The 27,087-nt window shown below is 47.5% G+C and overlaps 1 protein-coding gene across 1 annotated transcript in view; it reads left to right on the top strand.

The window, feature by feature from the left end:
- The window catches only part of LOC148474689 (cytochrome P450 4B1-like), a 291,441-nt gene that overhangs the window by 67,341 nt on the left and 197,013 nt on the right, over nt 1-27,087 (top strand). The window contains exon 7 of the mRNA XM_088458237.1: nt 4,890-4,996. Within this exon, the coding sequence (XP_088314363.1) occupies nt 4,890-4,996 (107 nt within the window). The remainder of the gene's footprint in view (nt 1-4,889; nt 4,997-27,087) is intronic.

Genomic DNA, 27,087 nt, shown 5'->3' with positions numbered 1-27,087 from the left:
ATGCGTCCAATAAGTCACCCCATAAAATCAGTTAAGAACTGGCTTCAGACCACCAAACCTGGGTGCTTTAAATGCGCAAATTGCATGACCTGTAGATCATTACTAACAGGGCCTACATTTCCACACCCTCACAGTGGAAGACCGATTTTAATTGAGACACAAACTTCACTGTCTATCAGACCACGTAATCTATCTACTAATGTGCCCCTGTGGCCAGCATACGTTGGTCTGACAACACGTGTCTTTCGTGAAAGAATGGCCAATCACCGTTGTTCCATCAGACAGGCCATTACTACTGGTAGCTCGGATAAACCGGTGACAATACATTTTCTACGGGCAGGCCATCAAGTAGCATCCTTAAAATGTTGCATAATCGACTGGGTGCCTAAATCCCCAAGAGGTGGGAACCGTGAACTAAGCCTCCGTAAGCTGGAAGCCAAATGGATATAACGTCTGGACACGGTGGCCCCTAGGGGTTTAAACGAGTTTAATCCACTTCACATCTTTTTGAGATGAGTTACTTGCCTAGGTACCCAAATTAAGTCTTTTCTTTTTTTCTTGTATTCTCTGTTTTTCTTGTATAATCTGTTATTGTATATGTTTCGGGTATGGATACTCCTTGGATAAATAGGGTGTTTTACAGTTGCTTATTTGGGGATGTCAATATTATGATTATCCCCTTTTATATAAGGTTAAAAACAAAAAATATGCTACAAAAAACTATTTTGTTCTAATTTAAAAAAAAATATGGTAATAACTAAACAATGATGTGAGTTATCATGGAATTGTTGTGGGTTTTAATAGCACTGTTTGTTTAGATACTTTGGGCCCCTGTGTCCCCTGTGGTGCCCTGCGCTCCCTATTTGTCACTATAGTATTGTACTTTTGAAATTTTGGTGCCACATATGTACACTTCAGCCCCTTTTTGCTCGATACTTGAGCGGCTAGATTTGCCAATGTCTAATAAGGTTGGTCCATTAATAGCGCGATGCTCTGTACTATCTGAATTTAATTTAGTTTTACATCATGTGACCGGTTAGCCCGATGATACCGAGGCTAGCGTCTGTTAGAGACGCATGATGTGTTGTGCTAGCTGTTACCATGACGATAAGACCCGCCTCCTGAGATACATGTGACCAGATGGTCACTCACTTCTGGCTTGCGGGTCCTTGCGTTCTGGATGAAGGAACGCACCTCATTTCCGATCCGGCAGTGTTCGGATATGAGACACGCGGGAATGCTGGCTACTTAAGGGGACACAGGTAAGGAGATTTGTGATGCTGTTTTTTGGACATATGCTGTCTTTCATGTGCCTGTTGTTCTGTTGGTGGTCTTGAGAAAGGTCATGTTTGACCGAAACGTCAACTGACACATGTAAGCGATAAATCGACTTTAGCTTGTTTGCAATGCTCTGGTGAGTGCCCCTTTTCTACTTATTGACATATATATATATATATATTTACATACAAATATGCTCTCCTATATTGCGCCGAATTGCAAAGTGCAAATGAAAGTCCAGGTATTTTTGTGCTTTTTGTGGTGCAGCTTCTCCTAAAAAAAAAACAAAAAAAAAAAAACCTCTTCCCAAAGGTCAGTGTTTCTGTACATGGAATAAAAATAATCGGAGGCGCACAATGGTGAAGTACGTTTACACCTCAATTCTTTACTAAAATAATTAAGAACCACTCACATATAAAATTGTGATATATGGAAATATCATAAACAGCTCATAAAGTAAAAGGACCTCCGGTGATCCCGCATAAGCCAGCACCCCTGGCGTCCTCTCCAAAACACCAGCGTTTCCTGGACTGATGACATCACAGCGTCTCCGTCATAAGCCAAGCCCAAACATGTTTCCTCCCGAAAAACTTCCTCAGTGGGAATATAAATATATATATATATATATATATATATATATTTATATATAGATTTGTCTATATATGTGTGTATATATATATATATATATATATATATATACTTGTCTGCATATGTTTATGTATATATCTGTGTATATGTATATATTTGTCTATATATGTGTTTTTGTGTGTGTGTGTATATATATATATATGTTTGCTGCGCACTAGGGCCCTCATTCAGAGCCGTACGCTCTGAGCAGAGCGCACACTCTGAATGAGGGCCGGGCTCCATGAAAATGGAGCGTCCTCCTGGACGCTCGTATAGCTGTGGGTCACCACCCACAGGCTATACGAGCGTGCATTGTGATGGCGGCGATGGTCGTGACCATCGCTACCATCGAAATTGCGAGCCGGAGCCTGCGGTTGAGGTTTTCAACCGCAAGCTCCGGAGTGATTTTGGCTCTATCAGAGCCAAAATCACTCCCACTGACATCACTAGTGATGTCAGTGGGCCGGCTTCTGACGGGAGGCGTTCCCGTGGGAACGCCCCCGTCAGGGAGGCACGCCCCCGGCACGCCCACCAAAGGGGGCGTGCTGTCAATCAACATTGACAACACGCCCCCTTTGATCGGACACAACGAGCGAAGGACTTTCCTTCGCTCGTCACGTCTGGCGCATGCGCACGACGGAGCTCCCTCCGTCGTGCGCATGCTCAGTCCATAACATCGACCCACTTGCGAGCGGACAGCCGCTCGCGAGTGGGTCTGAATCAGGCCCTAAGTCCACTTGTGTTTTATTAAAGTCCAATATGACTGGATCCAAACAAGCGCTGCTACCTCAAATCGCGGCTTCACCAAAACCAGAACCAATTATTCTAGGAAGATGAAAGGAGCGCACATTGTAGAATCATATCAATCTTTGTATAAATAAATACATAAAATCACGTACATTTCAGTTAAAACTACAGCGTGTAACTCAAACGGATAACCACCGAATCTCGTCACTGCTGGAACTGTTATGCATCAATACCGATGGAGAATCATCTGCTTTTAGCTGACTCTCTCATGGACATCCAGACACACCATAACCCAAAGCTCCTGCCTTGGTGATAGCTCACTTAGAGTAAGTGATGGGTACAGCAAGTGTCCAACTGGTGCCGCGCCAAACAAGTTCCGTCACTCGGGATTCGTCAGTGGGTGCGTCCTAGCTCTGCTGATCTAACCTTATATAGCAGCACTAATTCCAATTAGTTATACGCATGTGCGACAAATGTGCACCTTTGTAACAAACAATTGCTACAATAATCTCATATAATAGTAATGTTACACAACATTTTAAAACAAATATAATAATGTTACAAACTAATTAGCAGCAATGTTACATGACAATTTAACTAAAAAACAAATACAACAATATTGCAAACTCATTACACATATGTTATAATCAGAATTTTCTTTTTAAAAACTGCATGAATGTCAGAAAAGGTGAGTGTTTCAATATATACAGTATGCGCTTCTTGAAACAATATATAGGAGAATGAATACGATTATATCACAAATAACTGTACATCAAAGAAACTAACTACATACATAGTTTTGTCTAATAAAAAGAATTACCATTGTATATATATATTTATTTAAATTACTATTTTATACTCTTATATTTTAAGATAATTGACACTAGGGGATAGAATATATCTATCACATGCCCCCAAAAAGTACCTGAGGTCAGGACATGCAAAACAAGAGTACAAAGGAGATTAATTAGATCAGTCAGCAAAGGAGAAACTCTCAACAACAATACTGACCTCATTTTGTCTTAATCTCCAGTATTCCTACAGATACAACCAGTTTATACATAGGAAACAATATCATAATTTTCATGTAAGCCCATGGGGCAAGGGTGTTTAACATATATATCCAATACGTCTCCCTATGTGATAATTTTTTTTTAAAATCACCTCCCCTCTCATCTAGTGCAACCAACTCTATTCCTTTAAAAGAAAAGCCTTCTAGGGAAGAGTTGTGACACCTATAGATATGTCTATGAACACTATGATTGATGTTTTTATTAATAATACTTCTCAAGTGTTCCAATATTCTAAGCTTCAATTGGCGCTTAGTTTTCCCAATGTACTTTTTACCACATTTACATTGGATCATATAGATCACTCCTCCGTATACACAATTCATCCTATCCTTAACATCCCATTTCTTTATATTAGCATTGTCAATAAAATCACTCCTCTCCTTATTACAATATTTACATACTTTACAATGTTGGCATAGAAAAAAAAATTTTCTCCGTTCTATCCAATTCTTATTTTCTTTAAAGGTTTCAGCTGGTAACACACTAGGTGCTAATCGGTTTTTAAGGTTAGGGGCCCGTCTAAAAACAATCTGTGGTTTGGGATTAATTTTATTACCCAAAATTGGATCTAATAATAAAATTTTCCAGTGTTTATTCAAAATTGATCTAATTTCTCTTTATCTGTGTGAAAATGAACTGCAAATCCCCGACTGAATAGAAGTGTAATTTGAGATTCCATTACTACATAAACATGCCAAATCGAACAGCAAATCATCGCTCAAAACCGAACCAAATCAAATTCGATTTAGAAAATGCTTCTAAAATTGAATGTTAGTAAATGAGAGTTTTGAAGAGGGATTTGAACTTTCGATTTTGATTCAGTTTGAGGTGAGCTAAATCACACATCAAAACGAAAGTAAAATCGAATCTTTGTAAATATACCCCTAATTACTACGCTCTATAGCTTACTGTCCAGGTGCACCACAACATTCAGAACAGGGCCCTTCACAAATGGCACCACAGATATAGCAACACTCTAGAAAATAAACCCGGATACTATCACTTTCTGATTTGTTGTGAAATCTGGACTTGACATATAAATTGTTGCTTCCAAATGATATTATGTGTTTTTATCTACAGTGTAATTTCCCCCATAATTATACATATTTAAGCTATAATAATAATAATAATAATAATAATAATAATAAAATGTGTCCATTATAGATAAAGTAATCAAACAGAGGAAAGAATCTCTTAACCAGGAGACGGAGCTTGAGAAGATAAAACAGAAGAGACACCTGGACTTTCTGGACATTCTATTATGTGCCAAGGTACTGACAGCTCCACTCCCTTATCCCTGTACTAATACCTCACAGCACACTGACTACTGACAGCTCCATTCCCTTATCCCTGCACTAATACCGCACATCACACTGACTACTGACAGCTCCATTCCCTTATCCCTGCACTAATACCGCACAGCACACTGACTACTGACAGCTCCATTCCCTTATCCCTGTACTAATACCTCACAGCACACTGACTACTGACAGCTCCATTCCCTTATCCCTGCACTAATACCGCACAGTACACTGACTACTGACAGCTCCATTCCCTTATCCCTGCACTAATACCGCACAGCACACTGACTACTGACATCTCCACTCCCTTATCCCTGCACTAATACCTCACAGCACACTGACTACTGACAGCTCCATTCCCTTATCCCTGCACTAATACCGCACAGCACACTGACTACTGACAGCTCCATTCCCTTATCCCTGCACTAATACCGCACAGCACACTGACTACTGACAGCTCCATTCCCTTATCCCTGTACTAATACCTCACAGCACACTGACTACTGACAGCTCCATTCCCTTATACCTGCACTAATACCGCACAGCACACTGACTACAGACATCTCCATTCACTTATCCCTGCACTAATACCGCACAGCACACTGACTACTGACATCTCCACTCCCTTATCCCTGCACTAATACCTCACAGCACACTGACTACTGACATCTCCATTCCCTTATCCCTGCACTAATACCGCACAGCACACTGACTACTGACAGCTCCATTCCCTTATCCCTGTACTAATACCTCACAGCACACTGACTACTGACATCTCCATTCCCTTATCCCTGCACTAATACCGCACAGCACACTGACTACTGACAGCTCCATTCCCTTATCCCTGTACTAATACCTCACAGCACACTGACTACTGACATCTCCATTCCCTTATCCCTGCACTAATACCGCACAGCACACTGACTACTGACAGCTCCATTCCCTTATCCCTGCACTAATACCGCACAGCACACTGACTACTGACATCTCCATTCCCTTATCCCTGCACTAATACCGCACAGCACACTGACTACTGACAGCTCCATTCCCTTATCCCTGCACTAATACCACACAGCACACTGACTACTGACAGCTCCATTCCCTTATCCCTGCACTAATACCACACAGCACACTGACTACTGACAGCTCCATTCCCTTATCCCTGCACTAATACCTCACAGCACACTGACTACTGACATCTCCATTCCCTTATCCCTGCACTAATACCGCACAGCACACTGACTACTGACAGCTCCATTCCCTTATCCCTGCACTAATACCACACAGCACACTGACTACTGACATCTCCATTCCCTTATCCCTGTACTAATACCTCACAGCACACTGACTACTGACAGCTCCATTCCCTTATCCCTGTACTAATACCTCACAGCACACTGACTACTGACATCTCCTCTCCCTTATCCCTGTACTAATACCTCACAGCACACTGACTACTGACATCTCCATTCCCTTATCCCTGCACTAATACCGCACAGCACACTGACTACTGACAGCTCCATTCCCTTATCCCTGTACTAATACCTCACAGCACACTGACTACTGACATCTCCATTCCCTTATCCCTGCACTAATACCGCACAGCACACTGACTACTGACATCTCCACTCCCTTATCCCTGCACTAATACCTCACAGCACACTGACTACTGACATCTCCATTCCCTTATCCCTGCACTAATACCGCACAGCACACTGACTACTGACAGCTCCATTCCCTTATCCCTGTACTAATACCTCACAGCACACTGACTACTGACATCTCCATTCCCTTATCCCTGCCCTAATACCGCACAGCACACTGACTACTGACAGCTCCATTCCCTTATCCCTGAACTAATACCTCACAGCACACTGACTACTGACATCTCCATTCCCTTATCCCTGCACTAATACCGCACAGCACACTGACTACTGACAGCTCCATTCCCTTATCCCTGCACTAATACCGCACAGCACACTGACTACTGACAGCTCCATTCCCTTATCCCTGCACTAATACCTCACAGCACACTGACTACTGACAGCTCCATTCCCTTATCCCTGCACTAATACCGCAAAGCACACTGACTACTGACAGCTCCATTCCCTTATCCCTGCACTAATACCGCACAGCACACTGACTACTGACAGCTCCATTCCCTTATCCCTGCACTAATACCTCACAGCACACTGACTACTGACATCTCCATTCCCTTATCCCTGCACTAATACCGCACAGCACACTGACTACTGACAGCTCCATTCCCTTATCCCTGCACTAATACCGCACAGCACACTGACTACTGACATCTCCATTCCCTTATCCCTGTACTAATACCTCACAGCACACTGACTACTGACAGCTCCATTCCCTTATCCCTGTACTAATACCTCACAGCACATTGACTACTGACATCTCCACTCCCTTATCCCTGTACTAATACCTCACAGCACACTGACTACTGACATCTCCATTCCCTTATCCCTGCACTAATACTGCACAGCACACTGACTACTGACAGCTCCATTCCCTTATCCCTGTACTAATACCTCACAGCATACTGACTACTGACATCTCCATTCCCTTATCCCTGCACTAATACCGCACAGCACACTGACTACTGACATCTCCACTCCCTTATCCCTGCACTAATACCTCACAGCACACTGACTACTGACATCTCCATTCCCTTATCCCTGCACTAATACCGCACAGCACACTGACTACTGACAGCTCCATTCCCTTATCCCTGTACTAATACCTCACAGCACACTGACTACTGACATCTCCATTCCCTTATCCCTGCACTAATACCGCACAGCACACTGACTACTGACAGCTCCATTCCCTTATCCCTGTACTAATACCTCACAGCACACTGACTACTGACATCTCCATTCCCTTATCCCTGCACTAATACCGCACAGCACACTGACTACTGACAGCTCCATTCCCTTATCCCTGCACTAATACCGCACAGCACACTGACTACTGACAGCTCCATTCCCTTATCCCTGCACTAATACCGCACAGCACACTGACTACTGACAGCTCCATTCCCTTATCCCTGCACTAATACCGCACAGCACACTGACTACTGACAGCTCCATTCCCTTATCCCTGCACTAATACCGCACAGCACACTGACTACTGACAGCTCCATTCCCTTATCCCTGCACTAATACCGCACAGCACACTGACTACTGACAGCTCCATTCCCTTATCCCTGCACTAATACCTCACAGCACACTGACTACTGACATCTCCATTCCCTTATCCCTGCACTAATACCGCACAGCACACTGACTACTGACAGCTCCATTCCCTTATCCCTGCACTAATACCGCACAGCACACTGACTACTGACAACACCATTCCCTTATCCCTGTACTAATACCTCACAGCACACTGACTACTGACAGCTCCATTCCCTTATCCCTGTACTAATACCTCACAGCACACTGACTACTGACATCTCCATTCCCTTATCCCTGCACTAATACCGCACAGCACACAGACTACTGACAGCTCCATTCCCTTATCCCTGTACTAATACCTCACAGCACACTGACTACTGACAGCTCCATTCCCTTATCCCTGTACTAATACCTCACAGCACACTGACTACTGACAGCTCCATTCCCTTATACCTGCACTAATACCGCACAGCACACTGACTACTGACAGCTCCATTCCCTTATCCCTGCACTAATACTGCATAGCACACTGACTACTGACAGCTCCATTCCCTTATCCCTGCACTAATACCGCACAGTACACTGACTACTGACAGCTCCATTCCTTTATCACTGCACTAATACCATACAGCACACTGACTACTGACAGCTCCATTCCCTTATCCCTGCACTAATACCGCACAGCACACTGACTACTGACAGCTCCATTCCCTTATCCCTGCACTAATACCGCACAGTACACTGACTACTGACAGCTCCATTCCCTTATCCCTGCACTAATACCGCACAGTACACTGACTACTGACAGCTCCATTCCTTTATCACTGCACTAATACCACACAGCACACAGACTACTGACAGCTCCATTCCCTTATCCCTGTACTAATACCTCACAGCACACTGACTACTGACAGCTCCATTCCCTTATCCCTGTACCAATACCTCACAGCACACTGACTACTGACAGCTCCATTCCCTTATCCCTGCACTAATACCGCACAGCACACTGACTACTGACATCTCAATTCCCTTATCCCTGTACTAATACCTCACAGCACACTGACTACTGACAGCTCCATTCCCTTATCCCTGTACTAATACCTCACAGCACATTGACTACTGACATCTCCACTCCCTTATCCCTGTACTAATACCTCACAGCACACTGACTACTGACATCTCCACTCCCTTATCCCTGCACTAATACCTCACAGCACACTGACTACTGACATCTCCATTCCCTTATCCCTGCACTAATACCGCACAGCACACTGACTACTGACAGCTCCATTCCCTTATCCCTGTACTAATACCTCACAGCACACTGACTACTGACATCTCCATTCCCTTATCCCTGCACTAATACCGCACAGCACACTGACTACTGACAGCTCCATTCCCTTATCCCTGTACTAATACCTCACAGCACACTGACTACTGACATCTCCATTCCCTTATCCCTGCACTAATACCGCACAGCACACTGACTACTGACAGCTCCATTCCCTTATCCCTGCACTAATACCGCACAGCACACTGACTACTGACAGCTCCATTCCCTTATCCCTGCACTAATACCGCACAGCACACTGACTACTGACAGCTCCATTCCCTTATCCCTGCTAATACCGCACAGCACACTGACTACTGACAGCTCCATTCCCATATCCCTGCACTAATACCTCACAGCACACTGACTACTGACATCTCCATTCCCTTATCCCTGCACTAATTCCACACAGCACACTGACTACTGACAGCTCCATTCCCTTATCCCTGCACTAATACCGCACAGCACACTGACTACTGACATCTCCATTCCCTTATCCCTGTACTAATACCTCACAGCACACTGACTACTGACAGCTCCATTCCCTTATCCCTGTACTAATACCTCACAGCACACTGACTACTGACATCTCCATTCCCTTATCCCTGCACTAATACCGCACAGCACACAGACTACTGACAGCTCCATTCCCTTATCCCTGTACTAATACCTCACAGCACACTGACTACTGACAGCTCCATTCCCTTATCCCTGTACTAATACCTCACAGCACACTGACTACTGACAGCTCCATTCCCTTATACCTGCACTAATACCGCACAGCACACTGACTACTGACAGCTCCATTCCCTTATCCCTGCACTAATACTGCATAGCACACTGACTACTGACAGCTCCATTCCCTTATCCCTGCACTAATACCGCACAGCACACTGACTACTGACAGCTCCATTCCTTTATCACTGCACTAATACCGCACAGCACACTGACTACTGACAGCTCCATTCTCTTATCCCTGCACTAATACCGCACAGCACTCTGACTACTGACATCTCAATTCCCTTATCCCTGTACTAATACCTCACAGCACACTGACTACTGACAGCTCCATTCCCTTATCCCTGTACTAATACCTCACAGCACATTGACTACTGACATCTCCACTCCCTTATCCCTGTACTAATACCTCACAGCACACTGACTACTGACATCTCCATTCCCTTATCCCTGCACTAATACCGCACAGCACACTGACTACTGACAGCTCCATTCCCTTATCCCTGTACTAATACCTCACAGCACACTGACTACTGACATCTCCATTCCCTTATCCCTGCACTAATACCGCACAGCACACTGACTACTGACAGCTCCATTCCCTTATCCCTGTACTAATACCTCACAGCACACTGACTACTGACATCTCCATTCCCTTATCCCTGCACTAATACCGCACAGCACACTGACTACTGACAGCTCCATTCCCTTATCCCTGCACTAATACCGCACAGCACACTGACTACTGACAGCTCCATTCCCTTATCCCTGCACTAATACCGCACAGCACACTGACTACTGACAGCTCCATTCCCTTATCCCTGCACTAATACCGCACAGCACACTGACTACTGACAGCTCCATTCCCTTATCCCTGCTAATACCGCACAGCACACTGACTACTGACAGCGCCATTCCCATATCCCTGCACTAATACCTCACAGCACACTGACTACTGACATCTCCATTCCCTTATCCCTGCACTAAAACCGCACAGCACACTGACTACTGACAGCTCCATTCCCTTATCCCTGCACTAATACCGCACAGCACACTGACTACTGACAGCTCCATTCCCTTATCCCTGTACTAATACCTCACAGCACACTGACTACTGACAGCTCCATTCCCTTATCCCTGTACTAATACCTCACAGCACACTGACTACTGACATCTCCATTCCCTTATCCCTGCACTAATACCGCACAGCACACAGACTACTGACAGCTCCATTCCCTTATCCCTGTACTAATACCTCACAGCACACTGACTACTGACAGCTCCATTCCCTTATCCCTGTACTAATACCTCACAGCACACTGACTACTGACAGCTCCATTCCCTTATACCTGCACTAATACCGCACAGCACACTGACTACTGACAGCTCCATTCCCTTATCCCTGCACTAATACTGCATAGCACACTGACTACTGACAGCTCCATTCCCTTATCCCTGCACTAATACCGCACAGCACACTGACTACTGACAGCTCCATTCCTTTATCACTGCACTAATACCGCACAGCACACTGACTACTGACAGCTCCATTCCCTTATCCCTGCACTAATACCGCACAGCACACTGACTACTGACAGCTCCATTCTCTTATCCCTGCACTAATACCGCACAGTACACTGACTACTGACAGCTCCATTCCCTTATCCCTGCACTAATACCGCACAGCACACTGACTACTGACATCTCCATTCCCTTATCCCTGCACTAATACCGCACAGCACACTGACTACTGACAGCTCCATTCCCTTATCCCTGCACTAATACCGCACAGCACACTGACTACTGACAGCTCCATTCCCTTATCCCTGCACTAATTCCGCACAGCACACTGACTACTGACAGCTCCATTCCCTTTTACCTGCACTAATTCTGCACAGCACACTGACTACTGACAGCTCCATTCCCTTATCCCTGCACTAATACTGCATAGCACACTGACTACTGACAGCTCCATTCCCTTATCCCTGCACTAATACCGCACAGTACACTGACTACTGACAGCTCCATTCCTTTATCACTGCACTAATACCGCACAGCACACTGACTACTGACAGCTCCATTCCCTTATCCCTGCACTAATACCGCACAGCACACTGACTCCTGACAGCTCCATTCCCTTATCCCTGCACTAATACCGCACAGCACACTGACTACTGACAGCTCCATTCCCTTATCCCTGCACTAATACCACACAGCACACTGACTACTGACAGCTCCATTCCCTTATCCCTGCACTAATACCGCACAGCACAGTGACTACTGACAGCTCCATTCCCTTATCCCTGCACTAATACCGCACAGCACACTGACTACTGACAGCTCCATTCCCTTATCCCTGCACTAATACCGCACAGCACACTCACTACTGACAGCTCCATTCCCTTATCCCTGCACTAATACCGCACAGCACACTGACTACTGACAGCTCCATTCCCTTATCCCTGCACTAATACCGCACAGCACACTGACTACTGACAGCTCCATTCCCTTATCCCTGTACTAATACCTCACAGCACACTGACTACTGACAGCTCCATTCCCTTATACCTGCACTAATACCGCACAGCACACTGACTACTGACAGCTCCATTCCCTTATCCCTGTACTAATACCTCACAGCACACTGACTACTGACATCTCCATTCCCTTATCCCTGCACTAATACCGCACAGCACACTGACAACTGACAGCTCCATTCCCTTATCCCTGCTCTAATACCGCACAGCACACTGACTACTGACAGCTCCACTCCCTTATCCCTGCTCTAATACCGCACAGCACACTGACTACTGACAGCTCCATTCCCTAATCCCTGCACTAATACCGCACAGAACACTGACTACTGACAGCTCCATTCCCTTATCCCTGTACTAATACCGCACAGCACACTGACTACTGACAGCTCCATTCCCTTATCCCTGCACTAATACCGCACAGCACACTGACTACTGACAGCTCCATTCCCTTATCCCTGCACTAATACCGCACAGCACACTGACTACTGACAGCTTCATTCCCTTATCCCTGCACTAATACCGCACAGCACACTGACTACTGACAGCTCCATTCCCTTATCCCTGCACTAATACCGCACAGCACACTGACTACTGACAGCTCCATTCCCTTATCCCTGCACTAATACTGCATAGCACACTGACTACTGACAGCTCCATTCCCTTATCCCTGCACTAATACCGCACAGTACACTGACTACTGACAGCTCCATTCCTTTATCACTGCACTAATACCAAACAGCACACTGACTACTGACAGCTCCATTCCCTTATCCCTGCACTAATACCGCACAGCACACTGACTACTGACAGCTCCATTCCCTTACCCCTGCACTAATACCGCACAGCACACTGACTACTGACAGCTCCATTCCCTTATCCCTGCACTAATACCGCACAGCACACTGACTACTGACAGCTCCATTCCCTTATCCCTGCACTAATACCGCACAGCACACTGACTACTGACAGCTCCATTCCCTTATCCCTGCACTAATACCGCACAGCACACTGACTACTGACAGCTCCATTCCCTTATCCCTGCACTAATACCGCACAGCACACTGACTACTGACAGCTCCATTCCCTTATCCCTGCACTAATACCTCACAGCACACTGACTTCTGACAGCTCCATTCCCTTATACCTGCACTAATACCGCACAGCACACTGACTACTGACAGCTCCATTCCCTTATCCCTGTACTAATACCTCACAGCACACTGACTACTGACATCTCCATTCCCTTATCCCTGCACTAATACCGCACAGCACACTGACAACTGACAGCTCCACTCCCTTATCCTTGCTCTAATACCGCACAGCACACTGACTACTGACAGCTCCACTCCCTTATCCCTGCTCTAATACCGCACAGCACACTGACTACTGACAGCTCCATTCCCTAATCCCTGCACTAATACCGCATAGAACACTGACTACTGACAGCTCCATTCCCTTATCCCTGTACTAATACCGCACAGCACACTGACTACTGACAGCTCCATTCCCTTATCCCTGCACTAATACCGCACAGCACACTGACTACTGACAGCTCCATTCCCTTATCCCTGCACTAATACCGCACAGCACACTGACTACTGACAGCTCCATTCCCTTATCCCTGCACTAATACCGCACAGCACACTGACTACAGACAGCTCCATTCCCTTATCCCTGCACTAATACCGCACAGCACACTGACTACTGACAGCTCCATTCCCTTATCCCTGCACTAATACCTCACAGCACACTGACTACTGACAGCTCCATTCCCTTATCCCTGCACTAATACCGCACAGCACACTGACTACTGACAGCTCCATTCCCTTATCCCTGCACTAATACCGCACAGCACACTAACTACTGACAGCTCCATTCCCTTATCCCTGCACTAATACCGCACAGCACACTGACTACTGACAGCTCCATTCCCTTATCCCTGCACTAATACCGCACAGCACACTGACTACTGACATCTCCATTCCCTTATCCCTGCACTAATACCGCACAGCACACTGACTACTGACAGCTCCATTCCCTTATCCCTGCACTAATACCGCACAGCACACTGACTACTGACAGCTCCATTCTCTTATCCCTGCACTAATACCGCACAGCACACTGACTACTGACAGCTCCATTCCCTTATCCCTGCACTAATACCGCACAGCACACTGACTACTGACATCTCCACTCCCTTATCCCTGTACTAATACCTCACAGCACACTGACTACTGACATCTCCATTCCCTTATCCCTGCACTAATACCGCACAGCACACTGACTACTGACAGCTCCATTCCCTTATCCCTGTACTAATACCTCACAGCACACTGACTACTGACATCTCCATTCCCTTATCCCTGCACTAATACCGCACAGCACACTGACTACTGACATCTCCACTCCCTTATCCCTGTACTAATACCTCACAGCACACTGACTACTGACAGCTCCATTCCCTTATACCTGCACTAATACCGCACAGCACACTGACTACTGACAGCTCCATTCCCTTATCCCTGCACTAATACCTCACAGCACACTGACTACTGACATCTCCATTCCCTTATCCCTGCACTAATACCGCACAGCACACTGACAACTGACAGCTCCATTACCTTATCCCTGCTCTAATACCGCACAGCACACTGACTACTGACAGCTCCACTCCCTTATCCCTGCTCTAATACCGCACAGCACACTGACTACTGACAGCTCCATTCCCTTATCCTTGTACAAATACCGCACAGCACACTGACAACTTACAGCTCCATTCCCTTATCCCTGCACTAATACCGCACATCACACTGACTACTGACAGCTCCATTCCCTTATCCCTGCACTAATACCGCACATCACACTGACTACTGACAGCTCCATTCCCTTATCCCTGCACTAATACCGCACAGCACACTGACTACTGACAGCTCCATTCCCTTATCCCTGCACTAATACCGCACAGCACACTGACTACTGACAGCTCCATTCCCTTATCCCTGCACTAATACCGCACAGCACACTGACTACTGACAGCTCCATTCCCTTATCCCTGCACTAATACCGCACAGCACACTGACTACTGACAGCTCCATTCCCTTATCCCTGCACTAATACCGCACAGCACACTGACTACTGACAGCTCCATTCCCTTATCCCTGTACTAATACCTCACAGCACACTGACTACTGACAGCTCCATTCCCTTATACCTGCACTAATACCGCACAGCACACTGACTACTGACAGCTCCATTCCCTTATCCCTGTACTAATACCTCACAGCACACTGACTACTGACATCTCCATTCCCTTATCCCTGCAGTAATACCGCACAGCACACTGACAACTGACAGCTCCATTCCCTTATCCCTGCTCTAATACCGCACAGCACACTGACTACTGACAGCTCCACTCCCTTATCCCTGCTCTAATACCGCACAGCACACTGACTACTGACAGCTCCACTCCCTAATCCCTGCACTAATACCGCACAGCACACTGACTACTGACAGCTCCATTCCCTTATCCCTGCACTAATACCGCACAGCACACTGACTACTGACAGCTCCATTCCCTTATCCCTGCACTAATACCGCACAGCACACTGACTACTGACAGCTCCATTCCCTTATCCCTGCACTAATACCGCACAGCACACTGACTACTGACAGCTCCATTCCCTTATCCCTGCACTAATACCGCACAGCACACTGACTACTGACAGCTCCATTCCCTTATCCCTGCACTAATACCGCACAGCACACTGACTACTGACAGCTCCATTCCCTTATCCCTGCACTAATACCTCACAGCACACTGACTACTGACAGCTCCATTCCCTTATCCCTGCACTAATACCGCACAGCACACTGACTACTGACAGCTCCATTCCCTTATCCCTGCACTAATACCGCACAGCACACTAACTACTGACAGCTCCATTCCCTTATCCCTGCACTAATACCGCACAGCACACTGACTACTGACGTCTCCATTCCCTTATCCCTGCACTAATACCGCACAGCACACTGACTACTGACAGCTCCATTCCCTTATCCCTGCACTAATACCGCACAGCACACTGACTACTGACAGCTCCATTCCCTTATCCCTGCACTAATACCGCACAGCACACTGACTACTGACAGCTCCATTCCCTTATCCCTGCACTAATACCGCACAGCACACTGACTACTGACAGCTCCATTCCCTTATCCCTGCTAATACCGCACAGCACACTGACTACTGACAGCGCCATTCCCATATCCCTGCACTAATACCTCACAGCACACTGACTACTGACATCTCCATTCCCTTATCCCTGCACTAAAACCGCACAGCACACTGACTACTGACAGCTCCATTCCCTTATCCCTGCACTAATACCGCACAGCACACTGACTACTGACAGCTCCATTCCCTTATCCCTGTACTAATACCTCACAGCACACTGACTACTGACAGCTCCATTCCCTTATCCCTGTACTAATACCTCACAGCACACTGACTACTGACATCTCCATTCCCTTATCCCTGCACTAATACCGCACAGCACACAGACTACTGACAGCTCCATTCCCTTATCCCTGTACTAATACCTCACAGCACACTGACTACTGACAGCTCCATTCCCTTATCCCTGTACTAATACCTCACAGCACACTGACTACTGACAGCTCCATTCCCTTATACCTGCACTAATACCGCACAGCACACTGACTACTGACAGCTCCATTCCCTTATCCCTGCACTAATACTGCATAGCACACTGACTACTGACAGCTCCATTCCCTTATCCCTGCACTAATACCGCACAGCACACTGACTACTGACAGCTCCATTCCTTTATCACTGCACTAATACCGCACAGCACACTGACTACTGACAGCTCCATTCCCTTATCCCTGCACTAATACCGCACAGCACACTGACTACTGACAGCTCCATTCTCTTATCCCTGCACTAATACCGCACAGTACACTGACTACTGACAGCTCCATTCCCTTATCCCTGCACTAATACCGCACAGCACACTGACTACTGACATCTCCATTCCCTTATCCCTGCACTAATACCGCACAGCACACTGACTACTGACAGCTCCATTCCCTTATCCCTGCACTAATACCGCACAGCACACTGACTACTGACAGCTCCATTCCCTTATCCCTGCACTAATTCCGCACAGCACACTGACTACTGACAGCTCCATTCCCTTATACCTGCACTAATTCTGCACAGCACACTGACTACTGACAGCTCCATTCCCTTATCCCTGCACTAATACTGCATAGCACACTGACTACTGACAGCTCCATTCCCTTATCCCTGCACTAATACCGCACAGTACACTGACTACTGACAGCTCCATTCCTTTATCACTGCACTAATACCGCACAGCACACTGACTACTGACAGCTCCATTCCCTTATCCCTGCACTAATACCGCACAGCACACTGACTCCTGACAGCTCCATTCCCTTATCCCTGCACTAATACCGCACAGCACACTGACTACTGACAGCTCCATTCCCTTATCCCTGCACTAATACCACACAGCACACTGACTACTGACAGCTCCATTCCCTTATCCCTGCACTAATACCGCACAGCACACTGACTACTGACAGCTCCATTCCCTTATCCCTGCACTAATACCGCACAGCACACTGACTACTGACAGCTCCATTCCCTTATCCCTGCACTAATACCGCACAGCACACTGACTACTGACAGCTCCATTCCCTTATCCCTGCACTAATACCGCACAGCACACTGACTACTGACAGCTCCATTCCCTTATCCCTGCACTAATACCGCACAGCACACTGACTACTGACAGCTCCATTCCCTTATCCCTGTACTAATACCTCACAGCACACTGACTACTGACAGCTCCATTCCCTTATACCTGCACTAATACCGCACAGCACACTGACTACTGACAGCTCCATTCCCTTATCCCTGTACTAATACCTCACAGCACACTGACTACTGACATCTCCATTCCCTTATCCCTGCACTAATACCGCACAGCACACTGACAACTGACAGCTCCATTCCCTTATCCCTGCTCTAATACCGCACAGCACACTGACTACTGACAGCTCCACTCCCTTATCCCTGCTCTAATACCGCACAGCACACTGACTACTGACAGCTCCATTCCCTAATCCCTGCACTAATACCGCACAGAACACTGACTACTGACAGCTCCATTCCCTTATCCCTGTACTAATACCGCACAGCACACTGACTACTGACAGCTCCATTCCCTTATCCCTGCACTAATACCGCACAGCACACTGACTACTGACAGCTCCATTCCCTTATCCCTGCACTAATACCGCACAGCACACTGACTACTGACAGCTTCATTCCCTTATCCCTGCACTAATACCGCACAGCACACTGACTACTGACAGCTCCATTCCCTTATCCCTGCACTAATACCGCACAGCACACTGACTACTGACAGCTCCATTCCCTTATCCCTGCACTAATACTGCATAGCACACTGACTACTGACAGCTCCATTCCCTTATCCCTGCACTAATACCGCACAGTACACTGACTACTGACAGCTCCATTCCTTTATCACTGCACTAATACCAAACAGCACACTGACTACTGACAGCTCCATTCCCTTATCCCTGCACTAATACCGCACAGCACACTGACTACTGACAGCTCCATTCCCTTATCCCTGCACTAATACCGCACAGCACACTGACTACTGACAGCTCCATTCCCTTATCCCTGCACTAATACCGCACAGCACACTGACTACTGACAGCTCCATTCCCTTATCCCTGCACTAATACCGCACAGCACACTGACTACTGACAGCTCCATTCCCTTACCCTGCACTAATACCGCACAGCACACTGACTACTGACAGCTCCATTCCCTTATCCCTGCACTAATACCGCACAGCACACTGACTACTGACAGCTCCATTCCCTTATCCCTGCACTAATACCTCACAGCACACTGACTACTGACAGCTCCATTCCCTTATACCTGCACTAATACCGCACAGCACACTGACTACTGACAGCTCCATTCCCTTATCCCTGTACTAATACCTCACAGCACACTGACTACTGACATCTCCATTCCCTTATCCCTGCACTAATACCGCACAGCACACTGACAACTGACAGCTCCACTCCCTTATCCCTGCTCTAATACCGCACAGCACACTGACTACTGACAGCTCCACTCCCTTATCCCTGCTCTAATACCGCACAGCACACTGACTACTGACAGCTCCATTCCCTAATCCCTGCACTAATACCGCATAGAACACTGACTACTGACAGCTCCATTCCCTTATCCCTGTACTAATACCGCACAGCACACTGACTACTGACAGCTCCATTCCCTTATCCCTGCACTAATACCGCACAGCACACTGACTACTGACAGCTCCATTCCCTTATCCCTGCACTAATACCGCACAGCACACTGACTACTGACAGCTCCATTCCCTTATCCCTGCACTAATACCGCACAGCACACTGACTACTGACAGCTCCATTCCCTTATCCCTGCACTAATACCGCACAGCACACTGACTACTGACAGCTCCATTCCCTTATCCCTGCACTAATACCTCACAGCACACTGACTACTGACAGCTCCATTCCCTTATCCCTGCACTAATACCGCACAGCACACTGACTACTGACAGCTCCATTCCCTTATCCCTGCACTAATACCGCACAGCACACTAACTACTGACAGCTCCATTCCCTTATCCCTGCACTAATACCGCACAGCACACTGACTACTGACAGCTCCATTCCCTTATCCCTGCACTAATACCGCACAGCACACTGACTACTGACATCTCCATTCCCTTATCCCTGCACTAATACCGCACAGCACACTGACTACTGACAGCTCCATTCCCTTATCCCTGCACTAATACCGCACAGCACACTGACTACTGACAGCTCCATTCTCTTATCCCTGCACTAATACCGCACAGCACACTGACTACTGACAGCTCCATTCCCTTATCCCTGCACTAATACCGCACAGCACACTGACTACTGACATCTCCACTCCCTTATCCCTGTACTAATACCTCACAGCACACTGACTACTGACATCTCCATTCCCTTATCCCTGCACTAATACCGCACAGCACACTGACTACTGACAGCTCCATTCCCTTATCCCTGTACTAATACCTCACAGCACACTGACTACTGACATCTCCATTCCCTTATCCCTGCACTAATACCGCACAGCACACTGACTACTGACATCTCCACTCCCTTATCCCTGTACTAATACCTCACAGCACACTGACTACTGACAGCTCCATTCCCTTATACCTGCACTAATACCGCACAGCACACTGACTACTGACAGCTCCATTCCCTTATCCCTGCACTAATACCTCACAGCACACTGACTACTGACATCTCCATTCCCTTATCCCTGCACTAATACCGCACAGCACACTGACAACTGACAGCTCCATTACCTTATCCCTGCTCTAATACCGCACAGCACACTGACTACTGACAGCTCCACTCCCTTATCCCTGCTCTAATACCGCACAGCACACTGACTACTGACAGCTCCATTCCCTTATCCTTGTACAAATACCGCACAGCACACTGACAACTTACAGCTCCATTCCCTTATCCCTGCACTAATACCGCACATCACACTGACTACTGACAGCTCCATTCCCTTATCCCTGCACTAATACCGCACATCACACTGACTACTGACAGCTCCATTCCCTTATCCCTGCACTAATACCGCACAGCACACTGACTACTGACAGCTCCATTCCCTTATCCCTGCACTAATACCGCACAGCACACTGACTACTGACAGCTCCATTCCCTTATCCCTGCACTAATACCGCACAGCACACTGACTACTGACAGCTCCATTCCCTTATCCCTGCACTAATACCGCACAGCACACTGACTACTGACAGCTCCATTCCCTTATCCCTGCACTAATACCGCACAGCACACTGACTACTGACAGCTCCATTCCCTTATCCCTGTACTAATACCTCACAGCACACTGACTACTGACAGCTCCATTCCCTTATACCTGCACTAATACCGCACAGCACACTGACTACTGACAGCTCCATTCCCTTATCCCTGTACTAATACCTCACAGCACACTGACTACTGACATCTCCATTCCCTTATCCCTGCAGTAATACCGCACAGCACACTGACAACTGACAGCTCCATTCCCTTATCCCTGCTCTAATACCGCACAGCACACTGACTACTGACAGCTCCACTCCCTTATCCCTGCTCTAATACCGCACAGCACACTGACTACTGACAGCTCCACTCCCTAATCCCTGCACTAATACCGCACAGCACACTGACTACTGACAGCTCCATTCCCTTATCCCTGCACTAATACCGCACAGCACACTGACTACTGACAGCTCCATTCCCTTATCCCTGCACTAATACCGCACAGCACACTGACTACTGACAGCTCCATTCCCTTATCCCTGCACTAATACCGCACAGCACACTGACTACTGACAGCTCCATTCCCTTATCCCTGCACTAATACCGCACAGCACACTGACTACTGACAGCTCCATTCCCTTATCCCTGCACTAATACCGCACAGCACACTGACTACTGACAGCTCCATTCCCTTATCCCTGCACTAATACCTCACAGCACACTGACTACTGACAGCTCCATTCCCTTATCCCTGCACTAATACCGCACAGCACACTGACTACTGACAGCTCCATTCCCTTATCCCTGCACTAATACCGCACAGCACACTAACTACTGACAGCTCCATTCCCTTATCCCTGCACTAATACCGCACAGCACACTGACTACTGACAGCTACATTCCCTTATCCCTGCACTAATACCGCACAGCACACTGACTACTGACAGCTCCACTCCCTTATCCCTGCACTAATACCGCACAGCACACTGACTACTGACAGCTCCACTCCCTTATCCCTGCACAAATACCGCACAGCACACTGACTACTGACATCTCCATTCCCTTATCCCTGTACTAATACCTCACAGCACACTGACTACTGACAGCTCCATTCCCTTATCCCTGCACTAATACCGCACATCACACTGACTACTGACAGCTCCATTCCCTTATCCCTGCACTAATACCGCACATCACACTGACTACTGACAGCTCCATTCCCTTATCCCTGCACTAATACCGCACATCACACTGACTACTGACAGCTCCACTCCCTTATCCCTGCACTAATACCGCACAGCACACTGACTACTGACAGCTCCATTCCCTTATCCCTGCACTAATACCGCACACCACACTGACTACTGACAGCTCCATTCCCTTATCCCTGCACTAATACCGCACACCACACTGACTACTGACAGCTCCATTCCCTTATCCCTGCACTAATACCGCACATCACACTGACTACTGACAGCTCCATTCCCTTATCCCTGCACTAATACCGCACATCACACTGACTACTGACAGCTCCACTCCCTTATCCCTGCACTAATACCGCACAGCACACTGACTACTAACAGCTCCATTCCCTTATCCCTGCACAAATACTGCACACCACACTAACTACTGACAGCTCCATTCCCTTATCCCTGCACTAATACCGCACAGCACACTGACTACTGACAGCTCCACTCCCTTATCCCTGCACTAATACCGCACAGCACACTGACTACTGACAGCTCCACTCCCTTATCCCTGCACAAATAACGCACAGCACACTGACTACTGACATCTCCATTCCCTTATCCCTGTACTAATACCTCACAGCACACTGACTACTGACAGCTCCACTCCCTTATCCCTGCACTAATACCGCAAAGCACACTGACTACTGACAGCTCCACTCCCTTATCCCTGCATGAATACCGCACAGCACACTGACTACTGACAGCTCCATTCCCTTATCCCTACACTAATACTGCACAGCACACTGACTACTGTCAGCTCCATTCCCTTATCCCTGCACTAATACTGCACAGCACACTGACTACTGACAGCTCCATTCCCTTATCCCTGCACTAATACCGCACAGCACACTGACTACTGACAGCTCCACTCCCTTATCCCTGCACTAATACTGCACAGCACACTGACTACTGACAGCTCCACTCCCTTATCCCTGCACTAATACCGCACACCACACTGACTACTGACAGCTCCATTCCCTTATCCCTGCACTAATACCGCACAGCACACTGACTACTGACAGCTCCATTCCCTTATCCCTGCACTAATACCGCACAGCACACTGACTACTGACAGCTCCATTCCCTTATCCCTGCACTAATACCGCACAGCACACTGACTACTGACAGCTCCATTCCCTTATCCCTGCACTAATACCTCACAGCACACTGACTACTGACAGCTCCATTCCCTTATCCCTGCACTAATACCGCACAGCACACTGACTACTGACAGCTCCATTCCCTTATCCCTGCACTAATACCGCACAGCACACTAACTACTGACAGCTCCATTCCCTTATCCCTGCACTAATGCCGCACAGCACACTGACTACTGACAGCTACATTCTCTTATCCCTGCACTAATACCGCACAGCACACTGACTACTGACAGCTCCACTCCCTTATCCCTGCACTAATACCGCACAGCACACTGACTACTGACAGCTCCACTCCCTTATCCCTGCACAAATACCGCACAGCACACTGACTACTGACATCTCCATTCCCTTATCCCTGTACTAATACCTCACAGCACACTGACTACTGACAGCTCCATTCCCTTATCCCTGCACTAATACCGCACATCACACTGACTACTGACAGCTCCATTCCCTTATCCCTGCACTAATACCGCACATCACACTGACTACTGACAGCTCCATTCCCTTATCCCTGCACTAATACCGCACATCACACTGACTACTGACAGCTCCACTCCCTTATCCCTGCACTAATACCGCACAGCACACTGACTACTGACAGCTCCATTCCCTTATCCCTGCACTAATACCACACACCACACTGACTACTGACAGCTCCATTCCCTTATCCCTGCACTAATACCGCACACCACACTGACTACTGACAGCTCCATTCCCTTATCCCTGCACTAATACCGCACATCACACTGACTACTGACAGCTCCATTCCCTTATCCCTGCACTAATACCGCACATCACACTGACTACTGACAGCTCCACTCCCTTATCCCTGCACTAATACCGCACAGCACACTGACTACTGACAGCTCCATTCCCTTATCCCTGCACAAATACCGCACACCACACTAACTACTGACAGCTCCATTCCCTAATCCCTGCACTAATACCGCACAGTACACTGACTACTGACAGCTCCACTCCCTTATCCCTGCACTAATACCGCACAGCACACTGACTACTGACAGCTCCACTCCCTTATCCCTGCACTAATACCGCACAGCACACTGACTACTGACATCTCCATTCCCTTATCCCTGTACTAATACCTCACAGCACACTGACTACTGACAGCTCCACTCCCTTATCCCTGCACTAATACCGCAAAGCACACTGACTACTGACAGCTCCACTCCCTTATCCCTGCATGAATACCGCACAGCACACTGACTACTGACAGCTCCATTCCCTTATCCCTACACTAATACTGCACAGCACACTGACTACTGTCAGCTCCATTCCCTTATCCCTGCACTAATACTGCACAGCACACTGACTACTGACAGCTCCATTCCCTTATCCCTGCACTAATACCGCACAGCACACTGACTACTGACAGCTCCACTCCCTTATCCCTGCACTAATACCGCACAGCACACTGACTACTGACAGCTCCACTCCCTTATCCCTGCACTAATACCGCACACCACACTGACTACTGACAGCTCCATTCCCTTATCCCTGCAATAATACCGCACAGCACACTGACTACTGACAGCTCCATTCCCTTATCCCTGCACTAATACCGCACAGCACACTGACTACTGACAGCTCCACTCCCTTATCCCTGCACAAATACCGCATAGCACACTGACTACTGACATCTCCATTCCCTTATCCCTGTACTAATACCTCACAGCACACTGACTACTGACAGCTCCATTCCCTTATCCCTGCACTAATACCGCACATCACACTGACTACTGACAGCTCCATTCCCTTATCCCTGCACTAATACCGCACATCACACTGACTACTGACAGCTCCATTCCCTTATCCCTGCACTAATACCGCACAGCACACTGACTACTGACAGCTCCATTCCCTTATCCCTGCACTTATACCGCACACCACACTGACTACTGACAGCTCCATTCCCTTATCCCTGCACTAATACCGCACACCACACTGACTACTGACAGCTCCATTCCCTTATCCCTGCACTAATACCGCACATCACACTGACTACTGACAGCTCCACTCCCTTATCCCTACACTAATACCGCACAGCACACTGACTACTGACAGCTCCATTCCCTTATCCCTGCACAAATACCGCACACCACACTGACTACTGACAGCTCCATTCCCTTATCCCTGCACTAATACCGCACAGCACACTGACTACTGACAGCTCCACTCCCTAATCCCTGCACTAATACCGCACAGCACACTGACTACTGACAGCTCCACTCCCTTATCCCTGCACAAATACCGCACAGCACACTGACTACTGACATCTCCATTCCCTTATCCCTGTACTAATACCTCACAGCACACTGACTACTGACAGCTCCACTCCCTTATCCCTGCACTAATACCGCACAGCACACTGACTACTGACAGCTCCACTCCCTTATCCCTGCACAAATACCGCACAGCACACTGACTACTGACATCTCCATTCCCTTATCCCTGTACTAATACCTCACAGCACACTGACTACTGACAGCTCCACTCCCTTATCCCTGCACTAATACCGCAAAGCACACTGACTACTGACAGCTCCACTCCCTTATCCCTGCATGAATACCGCACAGCACACTGACTACTGACAGCTCCATTCCCTTATCCCTACACTAATACTGCACAGCACACTGACTACTGTCAGCTCCATTCCCTTATCCCTGCACTAATACTGCACAGCACACTGACTACTGACAGCTCCATTCCCTTATCCCTGCACTAATACCGCACAGCACACTGACTACTGACAGCTCCACTCCCTTATCCCTGCACTAATACCGCACAGCACACTGACTACTGACAGCTCCACTCCCTTATCCCTGCACTAATACCGCACACCACAC

This window comes from Taudactylus pleione, unplaced genomic scaffold, assembly GCF_031769625.1.
Source record: "Taudactylus pleione unplaced genomic scaffold, aTauple2 ptg000819l, whole genome shotgun sequence".
Classification (NCBI taxonomy): Eukaryota; Metazoa; Chordata; class Amphibia; order Anura; family Myobatrachidae; genus Taudactylus; species Taudactylus pleione.
This window is presented reverse-complemented; position numbering and strand designations above follow the sequence as displayed.